Here is an 18,003-nt window from a genome sequence, read left to right on the forward strand (position 1 = left end):
GCTGATTGGACCGTGGGTTGAGAACCACTGCACTGGAAGCACATTTCATTAAAGCTTGAATGAGTGGCAATGGTTGGAAGTGGTGTCTGGTGGAATTCATAAGGAGACTGTGGATATCCAGATTATCGTCCCAGGGGGATGTTCCCTGGAGGACAGATCCAGGAGGAGTCCGAGTGACTGGACAATAGCGGCCCACCTTGTCCTCTTTCTTGCTATGGAACTTGCCCAGTGGAGTGTTAGCTCAGATCCACTTGGTAAGGAAACAATGTTGTGCCTAATTGATCGGAAATAGCTTCTTGATTTCAGAAGGAGGAAGAACATGTTTAGTATCTCTGTGCAGAGCTGACCCTGTGTTTCAGTGATCATCAATATGGCTGAGAGCTGTAGGGGAAATATCAGATATTGCTTTCTGGTACATATATGTGATACTGGCAAGTCTGCAGCTTGGGTTATTGTGCTAGGAGTGTGAATTGCAGGGAAGTCTTAAAAATATCCCGGGGGCTCAATAGAAAGAGTTGAGCATGAGTTGACCTCATTTACGTGGTAGGGCTGTTGATAAGAATGGCCATACTGGGTCAGACCAAAGGTCCATCCACCCCAGTATCCTGTCTGCCGACAGTGGCCAATGCCAGGTGCCCCAAGAGGGAGTGAACCTAACAGATAATGATCGAGTGATCGCTCTCCTGCCATCCATCTCCACCCTCTGACAAACAGAGGCTAGGGACACCATTCCTTACCCATCCTGGCTAATAGCCATTACTGGACTTAACCTCCATGAATTTATCTAGTTCTCTTTTAAACCCTGTTATAGTCGTAGCCTTCACAACCTCCTCAGGCAAGGAGTTCCACAGGTTGACTGTGCGCTGTGTGAAGAACTTCCTTTTATTTGTTTTAAACCTGCTGCCCATTAATTTCATTTGGTGGCCCCTAGTTCTTATATTATGAGAACAAGTAAATAACTTTTCCTTATTCACTTTCTCCACATGACTCATGATTTTATATACCTCTATCATATCCCTCTTTAGTCTCCTCTTTTCCAAACTGAAAAGTCCTAGCCTCTTTAATCTCTCCTCATATGGGACCCATTCCAAACCCCTGATCATTTTAGTTGCCCTTCTCTGAACCTTTTCTAATGCCAGTATATCTTTTTTGAGATGAGGAGACCACATATGTACGCAGTATTCAAGATGTTGGCGTACCATGGATTTATATAAGGGCAATAAGATATTCTCCGTCTTATTCTCTATCCCTTTTTTAATGATTCCTAACATCCTGTTTGCTTTTTTGACTGCCGCTGCACACTGCATGGACGTCTTCAGAGAACTATCCACAATGACTCCAAGATCTCTTTCCTGATTAGTTGTAGCTAAATTAGCCCCCATCATATTGTATGTATAGTTGGGGTTATTTTTTCCAATGTGCATTACTTTACATTTATCCACATTTAGTTTTGTGAGATCTTTTTGAAATTCTTCACAGTCTGCTTTGGTCTTAACTATCTTGAGCAGTTTAGTATCGTCTGCAAACTTTGCCACCTCACTGTTTACCCTTTCTCCAGATCATTTATGAATAAGTTGAATAGGATTGGTCCTAGGACTGACCCTTGGGGAACACCACTAGTTACCCCTCTCCATTCTGAAAATTTACCATTAATTCCTACCCTTTATTCCCTGTCTTTCAGTTCTCAATCCATGAAGGGATCTTCCCTCTTATCCCATGACAACTTAATTTACGTAAGACACGATTTCCCTTTACAGAAACCATGTTGACTTTTGCCCAACAATTTATGTTCTTCTATGTGTCTGACAATTTTATTCTTTACTATTGTTTCAATTAATTTGCCCGGTACTGACGCTAGACTTACCAGTCTGTAATTGCCAGGATCACCTCTAGAGCCCTTTTTAAATATTGGTGTTACATTAGCTATCTTCCTATCTATCTAGACTGAAGCAAAGAATTCATTTAGTTTCTCCGCAATGACTTTGTCGTCTTTAGGTGCTCCTTTTGTATCTCGATCGTCCAGGGGCACCACTGGTCATTTAGGAGGCTTCCTGCTTCTGATGTACTTAAAAAACATTTTGTTATTACCTTTTGAGCTTTTGGCTAGCTGTTCTTCAACCTCTTTTTTGGCTTTTCTTATTACATTTTTACACTTAATTTGGCAGTGTTTATGCTCCTTTCTATTTACCTCATTAGAATTTGACTTCCACTTTTTAAAAGATGCCTTTTTATCTCTCACTGCTTCTTTTACATGGTTGTTAAGCCATGGTGGCTCTTTTTAAATTCTTTTACTATGTTTTTTAATTTGGGGCATACATTAAAGTTGGGCCTCTATTATGGTGTTTTTGAAAAGTGTCCATGCAGCTTGCAGGGATTTCACTCTAATCACTGTACCTTTTAATTTCTGTTTAACTAACCTCCTAATTTTTGCATAGTTCCCCTTTCTGAAATTAAATGCCAGAGTGTTGGGCTGTTGAGATGTTCTTCCCACCACAGGAATGTTAAATGTTGTTATATTATGGTCACTATTTCCAAGCGGTCCTGTTATAGTTACCTCTTGGACCAGATCCTGCGCTCCACTAAGGACTAGGGCTAGGTCTACACTACCCGCCTGAATCGGCGGGTAGAAATCGACCTCTCGGGGATCGATTTATCGCGTCCCGTCAGGACGCGACAGTCGATCCCCGAATCGACGCTCTTACTCCACCAGCGAAGGTCGGAGTAAGAGCCGTCGAAGGGAAGCCGCGGAGGTCGATTTTGCCGCCGTCCTCACAGCGGGGTAAGTCGGCTGCGATACGTCGAATTCAGCTACGCTATTCGCGTAGCTGAATTTGCGTATCTTAAATCGACCCCCCCCCGTAGTGAAGACGTAGCCTAGATCGAGAATTGCCTCTTCCCTTGTGAGTTCCTGTACCAGCTGCTCCAAGAAGCAGTCATTTAAAGTATCGAGAAATTTTGTCTCTGCATTCCATCCTGAGGTGACATGTACCCAGTCAATATGGGGATAATTGAGATCTCCCACTATTATTGAGTTCTTTATTTTGATAGCTTCTCTAATCTCCCCTAGCATTTCATAGTCACTATCACTGTCCTGGTCAGATGGTCAATAATAGATCCCTACTATTATATTCTTATTAGAGCACGGAATTACTATCCATAGAGATTCTATGGAACATGTGGCTTCATTTAAGATTTTTACTTCATTTGATTCTACATTTTCTTTCACATATAGTGCCACTCTCCCCACCCCCACCCTGCACGACCTGTTCTGTCCTTCCGATATATTTTGTACCCCGGAATGATTGTGTCCCATTGATTGTCCTCACTCCACCAGGTTTCTGTGATGCCTATTATATCAATATCCTCCTTTAACACAAGGCACTCTAGTTCACCCATCTTATTATTTAGACTTCTAGCATTTGTGTACAAGCACTTAAAAAACTTGTCACTGTTTATTTGTCTGCCCTGATGGAGCTTGCATGCTTATCCTATGCGCATTTTAGGAGCCATCACCCAGAATGACTATTGCTCCATTCAGAAGCAAGTGCTGGTGACTGTGAGATGGTTCTTGGATATTTCTGTTTGCTGGACAGGCAAAGTGCATGAAGCATGAATTTTTAAGAAATCTGATTTGTACAAGAAGGGACAGTGTTTCCATTGTCAAAGGGGGTCTCTGCCTCTACAGTGATCCTGGGTGACTGCTGTGCTAGATGCATCTTTAGTGAGCGTTTCCTATGGCAGCATGAAGACCTTTCGATTCTCAGATCAGACTAGCTTTGCTGTTTATCACCATCTGCTGGTGGTCTTTCTCCCTCCTCCCTCCGTTTGCAGTTTTAATCTCTCATTCTTCTGCATTTATCCTCTCTCAAATGCATCCAGCCTCTTTCTCTCCTTCCTTAGTTCTTCTGCTGGTCATTTTGCCTCCTCCTCTCCCACTACAGCTCTGGGAAGAGCCTGTCCCTTGTTTGGGGGTTCTGCTTCTCTTTCTTATGCCTCTGGATATGTCACTACAGGACCAGAATGACCTCTCGGAGTTGGGAGAGAAATGATCTTCCTGACCTTGTTTGTGCTTGCCCATTTTTTTGCTGTGAGCCCCAGATAATCACTAACAAAATATAGGGCCCAGTTATAACAACCGACCATTGACAGTTTAGGTTATTTAGACATCAGTGAGAAGCAATTATCAAATGATTTTCATCCGTTAACACTCGAAGTGCTTTAGAAGTGAGGGTACGGGTTCTTAGCCTCATTCACTGGTGAGGGGAAACTTGTTTGCATAGAGGTCAGGTGACTTGAGTAAGTACAATCACACAAGTCAGTGGCAGAGCTTGGACTAGACTGTACGTTTCCTAACTCCCAGTACTTAGATTGTAAGCTCTCTGAGGTAGGGACTGTCTTTTGTTCTGTGTTTGTACTGCGTCTACCACCGTGGGATCCTGATCCATGACTGGGGCTCCCAGTAATAATAATACTGCATCCTCTCCATCAAAGCACGCTACCTCTCTGGACCAGATGTGCAAAGGCATACATGATTTACAGCCACCAAAATTTAACCCAAGCTTGTGGTTGGTGCGTATCAAAGAAGTAACTCTCCTCTCTCAAATAGAGTTTTTCCTTTGTTGTTCTGTAATACCAAAAATAAATCAAATAAAATCAGTCTTCCACAGCTGGGGTTGCCATTTTTAGAATCCCAGCTCCTTAGGTCTCTGACCCATGACCAAAAAACCCAGCATGATGACTTGAGCATTGGGATTCACATTGCAGCATTTCTCCATTCTGCTTGCTCTCTCCAATCTTCTTAGTGAACAGAGGATTGGCGCTACGGATTCTTGTCATTTTCAGAATGTCGTCTTGTCTTGGCTCAGAAGAACGGTATTTGCAGGTGGAGGGAGGAATGATGACGTGACTGTGCCCCACACCAAAGCTGGTAGACCTCATTTCAGGCTTGTGAAGCAAAGACATTGAGAAATGAACAGGAGTACTTGTGGCACCTTAGAGACTAACAAATTTATTAGAGCATAAGCTTTCGTGGGCTACAACCCACTTCTTCGGATGCATATTGAGTGAAAATATGTTAGTCTCTAAGGTGCCACAAGTACTCCTGTTCTTTTTGCGGATACAGACTAACACGGCTGCTACTCTGAAACCTGTCATTGAGAAATGAGTCTTCTACTTCATGCTCAACTTGACACTTTATGGCTGAGAGTTGTGTAGGATCTGAGCTCATTGTGTGAGGTTATGTACCATGTGCTGTACTGTCTAGATCAGGGCTAGGCAACCTATGGCACGTGCACCGAAGGCAGCACGCGAGCTGATTTTCAGTGGCACTCACACTGCCCGGGTCTTAGTCACCTGTCCAGGGGGCTCTGCATTTTAATTTAATTTTAAATGAAGCTTCTTAAACATTTTAAAAACCTTATTTACTTTACATACAACAATAGTTTAGTTATATATTATAGACTTACAGAAAGAGACCATCTAAAAACATTAAAATGTATGACTGGCACGCGAAACCTTAAATTAGAGTGAATAAATGAAGACTCTGCACAACACTTCTGAAAGGTTGCCTACCCCAGTCTAGATGATAGAGGGTATGAGTTCCTGAATAGTTGGTGCACACTTAAAACATTTGTGCCCCCTTTTCTGTGAACCTTGCCTTAGCTGACACATTACTAACAGGTGCTGTTGTAATGTACAGTGGAATGCATTTAGAGTAAACTCAGAGAGAAGGTCAGTTTATAGTGAAATGGAATAAAAATCCCACATTGTTTAGTGGGTGTCTATTCGTAGTGAGCCGTTATGTGGAAGGGAAAAAATACTTGACAATAAAAGAAAAAGTTACATTGTGTTTATGTGCCTGCTTGTAAAGGTGTGATAGTGCATGAACTGGTGTGAACTGTTCATAAATGATTGTGTAAGGATTAAGGATTGAAGTAATGTATTTCCATTCTTTTCATTAAAAAAAAAAAACCTGCATGAACAGAGTGGTTAGGAAAAGCATGATATTTAGCATAGGAGGGGTCTTGCAAGGCACCTGACATCACCCTTAATATAGACATTAGTGGATCATTAACCACTTTAATTTGTGTTTTACGTTCTATGAATGATATACTCTGCTAGGGTTCAGTAGTCTCTTTGCACACACATTGGGTCAGTTAATATTATCACTCAGTAGGTAACTCTTTCATTAGATCTGCACATTAGAACTGTGTCAGGAAGGAGCATTTACATTATGCTCAGTTTTCTCCTTTGTATTTTGACAGGTTTCAGAAATGGCAGAAGATGGCAGCGATGAGACCATGTTTATTTGTAAGTACTAGAAGAATAATGATGGAGTCATAATGTGACGTGTATTTACAGAGCATTAATTTTAAAGCTCAAACCCACTTACTCTTGTATTGTTTTCCCAAAGGTGATTATTTAAGGGAAATCTAAATAGTTTATGGCAATGTGGAGGGAATCGCACTAAAGTTAAGAATACAAATTCTCAATTTTTTGTTGGGAAATGCAAGAAATGGCTAGATATGAATTAGTAGCTCAGCTTATTAATTGCTAGCCTCCAAGAGACTAAGGGTATGGCTACATTGCAATTAGACACCTGTGACTGGCTCATGCCAGCTGTCTCAGGCTAAGGGCTCTTTAACTGCAGTACAGGTGTTCCGGCTCAGGTTTGGACCCAGGCTCTAGGACCCTGCAGAATGGGAGGGTCCCAGAGCTGTGGCTCAGCTGGAGCGCGAACGTCTACACCGCAACTAAACAGCCCCTTAGCCTGAGCCCCACGAGCCCAAGTCAGCTGGCATGGGGCAACCGTGGGTGTCTAACTGCAGTGTAGACATATCCTAAAAGCCTAAAGGTCATCCGTGGCTGAATAGTTTCCTTTAGGTTAAGTGACTGCTGCCACTTTGTCTGACACACTGGGGAAGGAACCGAGGAGCTCCAGAGTTAAAAGCTTGAGCTGCTACAGCTTGGGCTAAAGAGTCAAGACTCTCTAGTGGGGGCTGAGACAGTGTTGCATCCTCTGTGGATATGTCACAGAGGTGGAACTGGAACTGGAACACACACTCACCAATGAGCTGCACTTACATAAGTGGACGAGACCTTGATCTATCTGGCGTGGGGAGATCAAGAGCAGAGAGTGCTGCCTTGATGGTATGTGTCATAGTCCCTTCCCCTCGCAGTCCCTGTAGGTGCACTTCAGGGTTGGGGCTCCAAAGGTCAGGACGGGACTGACTGGGACATCTTCTCGCTTTTCAAAATTTGCTAGGGTTCCCCCCCAAACAGTAATGCTGATTCAGTTGATATAGTCTTACTTGGATTGTTCAACTCCAGAGGGAGCCTTCTTCCCTTGCCCCTCCTCAGAAGAGCTGTAGAAACTGGAGAGGACTAGGAAGCAGAGAAAAAGGCTCTGATCTCTATGGGTTTCGGGGGGCCAGTTATCTTGCCAGTTCCACAGATGGTGTATGTCAAACAACCCCCCTCCCCCAACCCCAAATGGGACAAGATGGATGAATTCATGAAGTTTCTTGCCTCCTATGTGAGATTTTTCCACAGACTTTAAGGGCCGCTTCTGTTTCAGAAAAGTGAATTTCTAGACCTGACATTGTGGGCTTCCATAGTTACTGACCATCAGTGAGTTTCATATCCAGTTACCTCAGTTTATAAGCCAGACAACTTGTTTCTAAAATGCCAGTTCTTATTGCTCAGTCTGGGGCCTGAAAATTGTGGCTGACTCTTTCTGTTCCATGCAGCATCACCAGAAATAAGAGTTCACAGTCGTGTTGGTAAACCTGAGGCCAAATATAACATGCGGTGCTCTTCAGCAATTATGATGACTTTGCAGTGCCAACAGCAGTGACACTTTTTCCTTTCTGCCAGCAAACTAAGCACGTGTGTCTGAAAAGATGCACGTAAAGTCCCGTACTTCGACTTCAGTGGGAGCAGGGAATTCTGTCTTTGAATTCAGTGGGAGCAGGATTGAGCTGTCATTAGGGAATAGGAATATGCAGTGGAGGGAGTTGTAGTCTAGTGGTTAGAGCTGGGAATTGGAAGCAGACTTCATGTGTTCTGTTCATAACTCTCCCAGTGACCGTGCCAAAGTTTACCCAGTTGCAAAATGGATGTAATACCCACCTCATATGTTACTAAGACTTAGTTGTTCGCAGAGTGCTCTGAGATCCTTGAATAAAAAGCACTATATAAATGCAAAATATATTAAGGTTTGTACTTTTAAAATATGTATTGATTAGAGTTATTCTTCTACCATAAACTCAATTTTAAAAGGCATCTTCACTGCTAAAGCCCAACTGCATACACTCCCCTTAGAGAAATCTACGGTTTATCTCTTTGTGTCTGACTTTGTATTTCTTCTGTGGTCGTAAGCCCTTAAGTATCACATATGGTGAGCACTCCGATTCAGGGGAGGGTCTGGTATGAGGCATCCTGTACAGATTCTGTAGACTTCAGAGACATATGTCAGAAAATGCTAGAGTTCCCCACTTTGATGATCTTTAATCCTCTAGTGGATGAACAAAAATGATATATGCTTCTTGTACTCCTCAATAGTGCTGGACAATAAGAAATGTGGAGAGCCCAGGCTGTACAGTGTGTGCTATCTTTGCACAAGTTTCAGGCACTCTTAATTCGAATGCTGAACATTGAGTGAAAGCTTCAGCTACAGCAAATCCTTTAAGGAAGTGCTATGTAAGTTTCACAGACATGAACACTGCTGGTGAGAGTTTAGTTTCCCATTGTAAAAGCAAGGTGTTCTTTCTCACTAGCTACAGTCTGGAATTAAATTCTGTATCACATTAATTTACAAACATGTATGTAATAATATACTTGTGCAACCTTACTGAAGTCCTCAAGGTTCCCCACGTTTGACTTGAAGCAGAATTTGGCAGCTGGGGAATATCCCCTCTGTGATGACTTCTTGTCCCTATCCAATCAACTGGCTTCACAGTAACATTTTGACAACTCTTTATGACAGAAATGTTTGTTTCAACTAGTCCTAAATTGACTCTTACTTTATCATTATCCAGGGCTAAAGGTTGTTTCTTGGGATCCCTTTATCCCTGGATAACTTACAGTATTTTAAAATAAAAGTCAGATTAGGGGAACTGAAAGCTTGTATTATTTTGCCCTGTAATAAAGAATTGCCAGATTACATTGGAAAGGGACCAGAGGTCCAGAAGAGCTGTTGCCATTGTGCCAAATTTCCCCCCCAGCCATACACATGCAAGGGAGGGTTGCATAGGTACAACTGTGGTAAACTATGTGCTGTTTACTTACAGGGTGCGAGGATTGTGGTCAGTACCATGATTCGGAGTGTCCTGAGCTGGGCCCAGTGGTGACAGTCAAAGACTCCTTTGTGTTGAGCAGGGCAAGGTAAGTAAGTTTAGCATGACTATATGGCTTGTTTGTTTTTTAAAGAGAATTTCGTCTTTGTGAAAGGTGCCAGACTGACAGCTGAAAAATGAAGTCCTCTCTTGACAAAATAGATACAGCCTCAAGTAAACAAAGAATTGAAGCATATGCTTAAATGATTTGCTGAAACAAGGCCTAAGAGAGTCTGTTTATGCATTCCTTGGCAACTCTCAGAGATTGCCAACAAAGGAGTCAGATAGTACCAGTTGTGGTGGTGACTTGTTTCCTATATTGGTTGAAAATCTTTGATATTTATCCCGTTCCTCCTCCTTACATGTGCTGCACTACATTTTCAAATTTCAAAATGGTTCATGGGAATTTCCCAGTGGCATTAATAAGAGTTACACAGCTTTGCACTGCCTCTGTAATTCCTCTACTGTGAGAAGCAAAACTTGGGGACTTTTCCATCTTTGTAAATCTTCTAAAGAGTGATCATCAATCCCAGTTTTGTCAGTAAATCTAGGTCTATGATACAATAGCAGAAATATTTATGCTCCCCAAAAGAAAATAACAAATTAAATATAGATTTAGGAATAGGATAAAACAAAATTGAGGAGTAAACTTTATATTGAAGCATTAAATGTTTCCATTTGGAATTATATTCTGATGTAGAGTGTTTGATTTTTTGCTTATAATGGCTGTTGACACATGGTAGGAACACAGGAAATCAGAGAAGGATACTGATCTCTAACGTATAGCATGGGGGCAATGCAGTGAATGTTTGATCAGTACCAAACTGACTCATTGAGAGCTAAACTGTCCATATCAACTTTCTCTTCTTCATAGCGCCTCTGGTGGATGAACACCCCCTCATATCACCAGCAATTACAGTAATGCTTAGATAACCCAACTGGTGTCGCTGTACAAATGTATTATAAGAAGAGATGGTCCCTGTCCTGAAGAGCTTACAGTCTAAATAAACAAGATAGGCAACGGGTGGGAGAAATATTGCCATCCCTGGTTTACATTTGGGGAGCTGAGGCTGAGCGAGATTGACTTGCCTAAGTTCAAATGGGAAGTCTGCAGCAGAGCTGGGACTGGAACACAGATCTCTTAAGTACCAGTCCAGTGACTTAACCACAAGATCACCATTCTAACAAATGTCCTTTCCTCTCTTATAACAACATGATCTCTTAGGATATTAAAACTGCTTTTAAAACTCTCCTTTGCTTTTCACTAAAAGTTTAATTGGTTTACTTTCTGTATTTCTCTCAGCCTTGACAGTGAAAATAGACTGGTCAGATTCACCTTTGTTTATAGTTGGTTTCTAGCCAATTTCATTCTCAGGTTCTCATGCACTAGAGCGGTGTTGAAAAGTTGCGTAGCAACAATGCAGGGGGACGTTTGTCTTTTTATAAACTTGACTTAATTGGAATTTTAAAAATGTTTGGAAACCATTTCCCTTGAGCATAGGCTTTGTAACAACTTGCTTTTATAAAACTTATATTTGGGCCAAATTTGACTAGCCAGCATAACTTTTTGAAGGTTAAAGTTCTATAAATGCACGGGGTCAGATCACTCCTCCAGTAGGAAAACACATGGGGGAATCTATGGGGGGGAGAAACTTTGAATTACCCCATGTACCCCATCCCTCCCTTCTGAGGTGAGTTATTGAGGAGGGAGAGGGGCATGGATTTTGGAGGCTCTGCCCCATGCCAACCCCACACATCTGGAGAACTTGGGAGCATGGAGGGAAAGGAACTCACTGGCTTTTCTTTCTTGTAACGCAGCTGTTACTGAAGCTGAGTTGTCATTGCCTCAGTCCCCCTGCAGGTGAGGAGCGCCGCTCAGTGGGAGGCAATGACGGCACTAGCGGTATTATTTGCTGCCATGATTTGCATGAGGAAATCTGAGCCCAAAGGAAGGGATGGTATTGTGGAGAGCAGCCCCTCCCTGGTCTCTTTTCCTTACCCTTCTACAAAGCCCTTTCAGCGCAGCTCTCACTGGGGGCATTCATGAGGGGCTGGAAGGGGGATAGTATAGAAAAATACAGTCCCTCCTCTCCATTTCTATGCCTAAAGTTTGGGCCACAGTAAGTTAAATAGGAAAACAGATTTACTGGGTGTGGCTGCAACACTTGAATATAAATGCATGCTTAGGCTTCTTACACCAACATATTTTTCTTCTGTTTGTTACACCAGTATTGAAGAACAATGGAGAATGGTTTACAATCTTTTACATCAAGTTCCCATACAACTATTACCTAAACTGCATGGTGGCTCTCGTCACAGAAAGTTATTTTCAAATGTGTGTCACATTTGGATACGGTTCCCCTTAAAAACAGATTTGGAAAAATGGTGAGGCACCAATGACCAAGGCACCTATAATCTGAGGGAAAGCTACTGCTAACCTCTGGATTTAGAAAGGAGACAGGATTTGACATCAGAGATGGGAAAGATTCTGATTAAAGAGGAAAATATGTTGAAAGCAAGTGATCTTTGAAAAGGGCTCAGATTTGGACCAAAAAATAAATTATTTTAAAAATCAGCTTTTATAGAATTGAAGCTCAGTAGAAATGTTTCCATTGTTTGTTTGTTTTTTTTAAATTCCAATGGAAACTAGTTTTATTCAGCGTAACAACTTCCTGTCATTGCAGCATTGAGAAATGGGTGCTGATTTCTTTTGGACATTGCAAGAATTGTGTTCTGCACAGCTACTTTACATGGTATTTAGATTCTCTCATTTTTGTTTTCAATAGGTCATCCCTTCCTTCCAATCTGGAGATCAGACAACTAGAAGATGGGACTGAAGGAGTATTTGCAGTGACGCAGCTTGTCAAACGTACCCAGTTTGGCCCATTTGAATCCAAGAGAGTTGCCAAATTGGAAAAGGAGTCAGCATTTCCACTGAAGGTACAATATGGCACCAGCAAAATGATACTGACATGAAGTTAGTTTTAAGGTCATCACCTACAGATGATGTAAAGAAGCTGATAAGTAGAGACGGGTTCAAGCCACAAAACTTGGAGTCAGCTATTGAACTGTCGGGTGCTCCAGGTATTTTTAATGAAGGGTTCGATTTGATCCCACTTCTCTAATAGGTAGTCACAAAAGCCAGTACACTTTTGCCTTGACAAGAACATAAGATGTGGTGGTGCTGTTTACATAACATCCAGAAGAAAAGTTTGTTTCTTTCTCATTTTGTTTCATTCTCTCCCCTTGAAAAGTTCCAGTGAAAAACTACTTTGGGTGTTTCAATCCAGTCTTCCCTTCGCAGTAATATCTGATTCAGCAATAAAGATCTAGAAACCAAATTCAAGGGTAATAAGTGTTCAGGATTTTTCCCCTTACCCTTAATAGGTAAACAAGTTAAATGACATTTCTGTTTTGAGGGAGGAATTGTGATCTAGAGGCTAAAGCAGCTTACTTTGAGTCAGAACTCCTGGGATCTTCTCCCACTTTGCCACTAGCTTTCTGTGTGACCTTGTGCAAGTCTTTGTGCCTCAGTTTACACATCTGAAAGCATATGTGATGCGTACCTTGCAGGAGTGTTGAGGCTTGCTTTGTTTCTAAAGCGTTTTGAGACCCATGGATGAAAGGCACCATCCAGGCACTAAATACACACTTATTTATTATTAATAACAATAATGTGTTATAGGGCTGTCACAGTTAACTATCACAGTTAACTCATGCAATTAACTCAAAAAAATTAATCACGATTAATCGCAGTTTAGTCGCACTCTTAAACAATAGAATACCAATTGAAATTTATTAAGTATTTTGGATTTGTTCTACATTTTTAAATGTATTGATTTCAATTACAACACAGTATACAAAGTTGACAGTGCTCGCTTTATATTATTATTTTTTATTACAAATATTTGCATTGTAAAAATGATAAACAAAAGAAATAGTATTTTTAAATTCACCTCATACAAGTACTATAATGTGTTCCCTTCATTGTGAAAGTGAAACTTACAAATGTAGATTTCTTTTATTACATAATTGAGCTCAAAAACAAAACAATGTAAAACTTTAGAGCCTACAAGTCCACTCAGTCCTGCTTGTTATTCAGCCATGCTCAGAGACACAAGTTTGTTTACATTTACAGGAGATAATGCTGCCTGCTTCTTCTTTACAATGTCACCAGAAAGTGAGAACAGGCATTCACATGGCACTTTTGTAGCTGGCGTTGCAAGCTATTTACGTGCCAGATATGCTAAACATTCGTATACCCCTTCATGCTTCGGCCACCATTCCAGAGGACATGCTTCTATGCTGATGATGCTCGTTAAAAAAATGTGTTGATTAAATTAGTAAACTCCTTGGGGGAGAATTGTCTGTCTCCTGCTGTTTTACCTGCATTCTGCCATATATTTCATGTTATAGCAGTCTCGGATGATGACCCAGCACATGTTGTTCATTTTAAGAGCACTTTCACTGCAGATTTGACAAAATGCAAAGAAGGTACCAATGTGAGATTTCTAAAGATAGTTACAGCACTCGACCCAAAGTTTAAGAATCTGAAGTGCCTTCCAAAATCTGAGAGGGTCAAGGTGTGGAGCATGCTTCCAAAAGTCTTAAAAGACCAACACTCTGATGCAGAAACTACAGAACTTGAACCCCCAAAAAAGAAAACCAACCGTATGCAGGTGGCATCTGACTCAGATGATGAAAATGAACATGCGTCGGTCCGCACTGCTTTGCATCGTTATCAAGCAGAACCCGTCATCAGCATGGATGCATGTCCTCTGGAATGGTGGTTGAAGCATGAAGGGACATATGAATCTTTAGCACATGTGGCACTGAATATCTTGCATCGCCAGCTACAGCAGTGCGATGCGAACGCCTGTTCTCACTTTCAAGTGACATTGTAAACAAGAAGAGGGCAGCATTATCTCCTGCAAATATAAACAAATTTGTTTGTCTGAGCAATTGACTGAACAAGAAGTAGGACTGAGTGGACTTGTAGGCTCTGAAGTTTCACATTGTTTTGTTTTTTGAATGCAGTTATTTTTTTGTACATAATTCTACATTTGTAAGTTCAACTTTCATGATAAAGAGAGATTGCACTACAGTACTTGTATTAGGTGAATTGAAAAATATTATTTTTTTTTACAGTGCAAATATTTGTAATCAAAAATAAATATAAAGTGAGCAATGTACACTGTGTGTTGTAATTGAAATCAATATATTTGGAAATGTAGAAAACATCACAAATATTTTAATAAATGGTATTCTATTATTGTTTAACAGTGCGATTAATTGCAATTAATTTTTTTAATTGCGCAATTAATCACGATTAATTTTTTTAATTGCTTGACAGCCCTAATTTTATTATTTATTGTGTTTGTATATATATGCATTTTGTTTGTATGGGTGGCTCACAGGTTTTCCAGAAGGATGGGCCCCTGGTTTATTTTGATACCTCTAACGAAGATGACTGTAATTGGATGATGATGGTGAGAGCAGCCACTGAATATGAACACCAGAACCTGACTGCCTTCCAGCATGACAGTGATATTTACTTCACCACCTCCCGGGACATCCCACCAGGAACTGAGCTGCGAGTGTGGTACGCAGCTTTTTACGCCAAAAAAATGGAAAAGCCAGTGCTGAAGCAGGTCACTAGTATTGCCAATGGTACGTTTTGGGGGCCTTTTTCTTCTTCCCTAAGGGCCCAGTCCAACTAGGTGCTGATCATCCTCCTGAGCTCAGTGGCAGTTGAGGGTTCTCAGTACCTTGGAGGATCTGGCCCCGAATTTATAAATTGTGTAAAAAATTGGACTCTCAGATGCATTTCTGCCCTACAAGAAAGAAGCCTAAGTTCTGCACCAAGAGGTATCTGAGTCTTTAAAAAAAGATGCATGTCCTAATTGGTTCTGCAGCAGTTTGAGACCCAAGACTGGAGGAATGGTCGTTAGCTGCAGAATCAGTAATTTCATCAAAACGTTTCTTCATGGAAGAGCTTTCCAGTCTCTTCCCAAAGAAATTCAAATGTCAGCACAGTGCAAACACCTGAGAAGCAGTCTTCTTTTCTTTTAATTGCAATGAAGCTTTCTGTCCTTGCCATTGAGTGTTGTACAATTGGGAGCAATTACATGCGCCTTCGGAAGTCTTGTGTAGAGCCCTGTGAAGCAAGGAGATGAGTTCAAACTGAGCTTTTGTTCCTCATGATTACTCGAGCTTCTGCAAAGGAAGGTAGACAGCTTTGTTAGAGTTCTTTAAACTGATGTTAAAGCTTCTATGCTTTGTGCTATGGTAATATAAATAATAATAATTTCCTCCTCAATTCTCTTCTACCTTTACATTTCTGCAGCCAAACAAACTTCTAACATTGCAGAAGTGTTATTGTTGCTGTTTAGTTGAGAATACTTTAATGTACAGTGTGGTTCCTGGACTGAGAAAAATTTCCAGGATTATGAATGTAGCCATGATTGCTTAGTGATGTGCCAGCACCATCAGTGTGCTTGGTAACTTTGTGTTCTTGACAGTGCAGCAGGCAATCTGAAGTGTCGTAAAGCTGATTGGTATTTAGGTCATTCTGGCAAAGTAGTTTTGGTCCCCCAAGATGTTTCTCAGTGGTGTAAATTGAAAGCCTACCTTTTGTTTGGTTGTTTGTTTTTTTCTGAGCAAAAGAGCACCAGGGTTGGTTAATCTTGTGAATGTGTTGCGAGATTAAATCAAATATCCTCTGTCCAAGTTTTCTGATTAGCTTAGATCAAGCTTCAAGTCTGTGCTAAATATTGGAATGAATATATACATTTGTAGGTTAATCCCTTCCAAATGACTTCAAAGCATTGGTGGCTTATATAGTGTTAGTGATCTTTGTTGTCGAATGAAAATATGGACACCGTACATACCTCTGTAAGGTAGTATATCCATACACAGTGAAATCCATATGTTTGCATCCTGAGTGCACACCTATGCTGTGCGATGCCGCTGTATCCTGGATTCTAAACTGGAAGCTATTCTGCAGAATTCAGGCATACGTAATGTTTTGCCTTGATTAGGCTCTCTCGCAGAGTAAGTTGTCGAAGACCTGCTGGGTGGCATAGCCTGCAGCACCCACATATGTCACACTGGCACGACAGCAAGGATACCAGTCAGATATTGGGAAAATAACAAAAAGGAACTATTTTTTCCTTCACCGCAGATATATGCTTAGTAGTGATGGAATGTGACAAGGAAGGGAACAAAATCTCTTCAAAGCCTCCCAGTGCAGTCTTCTCTCTTAAAAAAATCAAGAAGTCCAGTGTGCCTGTAGCTGACTTTGCAGGTAAATAAAATATTTCATCCTCTGTTCCTGTCTGTGCTGTATGGAGCCAATAGTGACAGTTTAAGGGCAGATCTGGATGGAGCAAAGGAGCTGCTCAGTGCACAGTGTTTCTGCGGTGATGGAAACATCATGATTATGTGACATACAGTAAATATGTAAGCGCTTAATCCATCTCTGATAGTTAATGGGGAGAGAATTTAAGTCTATGGATTTTCATTTTATTACCTTCCTGGGTGCTGTGCTTAAAAATCCACTGAAGATAAAAAAGGGAGTGAAGGGACATGGAAACTTTTTCAAGCAAATGTTTCTTATCCTAAATGCCACTGACTGTTTTTAATTTGTTTTTTTTCATATTACCTCTTTTTTTTTTTTTTTGGAAGACATAATATCTGAAATGTGGTAGAATACAGGAAGAAAACCAAAAAGATACAGCAGAGTGGGAGCAACGCCATTTTGGAGATGGCAAGAACAGTGGTTACCCCTGAATCTTGTGTTGGCTAAAGTAGAAGGATGTAGTTAAAAATCTTAAATAAACTTGTAAGCCAGGTGGATAATATTGATAAAGAACAGATCATTTGGAAAGCCTAAATGTGTTATAAAGATTGGCTCCCACTTCCCATAGGCATGAAGCAGAAAAAAAAAATCTAATCTTTGGTAACTGGGGCAAAGAAAATTTTTAAAAAGCATTAAACTTTTAGAAATTGCCACACTAAAAACCCAAATCAGGGTACATTCATGATCCTGGAATCCAGATCAAAAAGAGATCATCTGGGATTGGTCTTTGAAAAGTAGTTACGCTAACTTTTGCATATTAACATTAAAGATGTCATTTTCGTGGTGGCAGAAGTGTAAAACACTCCACCAGAACATCCCCCCTTTGTTAGTTCCAGTACTGTTATTGCCAGAATGTAGAGCTGGACAGGAAACTGAAATTCAGTTCTGTGAGAAATTTTAAATTTTCAGAAAATTTTTCATCCACAATTGGGACAAAATATAAGACTCAAGACATTTTCATGGAATTAAGCTTCTGCAATATTCTGTGTTGGAAATGGGAATGTGATTTCAAAATGAAATATGGCCCTTGGGATTCCTGGCTACCCACATGGCAGGCTGTGAGATTTCAATAGATTGTGAAATATTCAACTTTGGAGATCTTAAACAATCTGCAGAATGTTCTAGATTTCTCAGGTCCACCTGATGGATCCTTAGATGACCTGTTTAGAACTTAATCTCTGTTCACAGCGCACAGTTATTTAACAGTTTTCCTGATTCTGTTACCTTCCTTTTCCCTGAAAAATCCATAATAGCATTATGTGTCTCATGGTTACTTAAAATAACGTCCTACTTTTCTTTCTTTGTATG

The 18,003-nt window shown here is 40.7% G+C and overlaps 1 protein-coding gene across 1 annotated transcript in view; it reads left to right on the forward strand.

The window, feature by feature from the left end:
* The first annotated feature begins 6,266 nt into the window (after positions 1–6,266).
* The window catches only part of LOC113406413 (PR domain zinc finger protein 15-like), a 35,208-nt gene continuing 23,471 nt past the window's right edge, over positions 6,267–18,003 (forward strand). Inside the window, exons 1-4 of the mRNA XM_026651173.1 lie at positions 6,267–6,309; positions 9,291–9,384; positions 12,122–12,275; positions 14,753–15,005. Of these exons, the coding sequence (XP_026506958.1) occupies positions 6,273–6,309; positions 9,291–9,384; positions 12,122–12,275; positions 14,753–15,005 (538 nt within the window). The 5' untranslated portion in view covers positions 6,267–6,272. The remainder of the gene's footprint in view (positions 6,310–9,290; positions 9,385–12,121; positions 12,276–14,752; positions 15,006–18,003) is intronic.

The sequence above is a fragment of the Terrapene carolina genome, unplaced genomic scaffold, assembly GCF_002925995.2.
Source record: "Terrapene carolina triunguis isolate 2854851 unplaced genomic scaffold, T_m_triunguis-2.0 Scaffold30, whole genome shotgun sequence".
Taxonomy (NCBI): domain Eukaryota; kingdom Metazoa; phylum Chordata; order Testudines; family Emydidae; genus Terrapene; species Terrapene triunguis.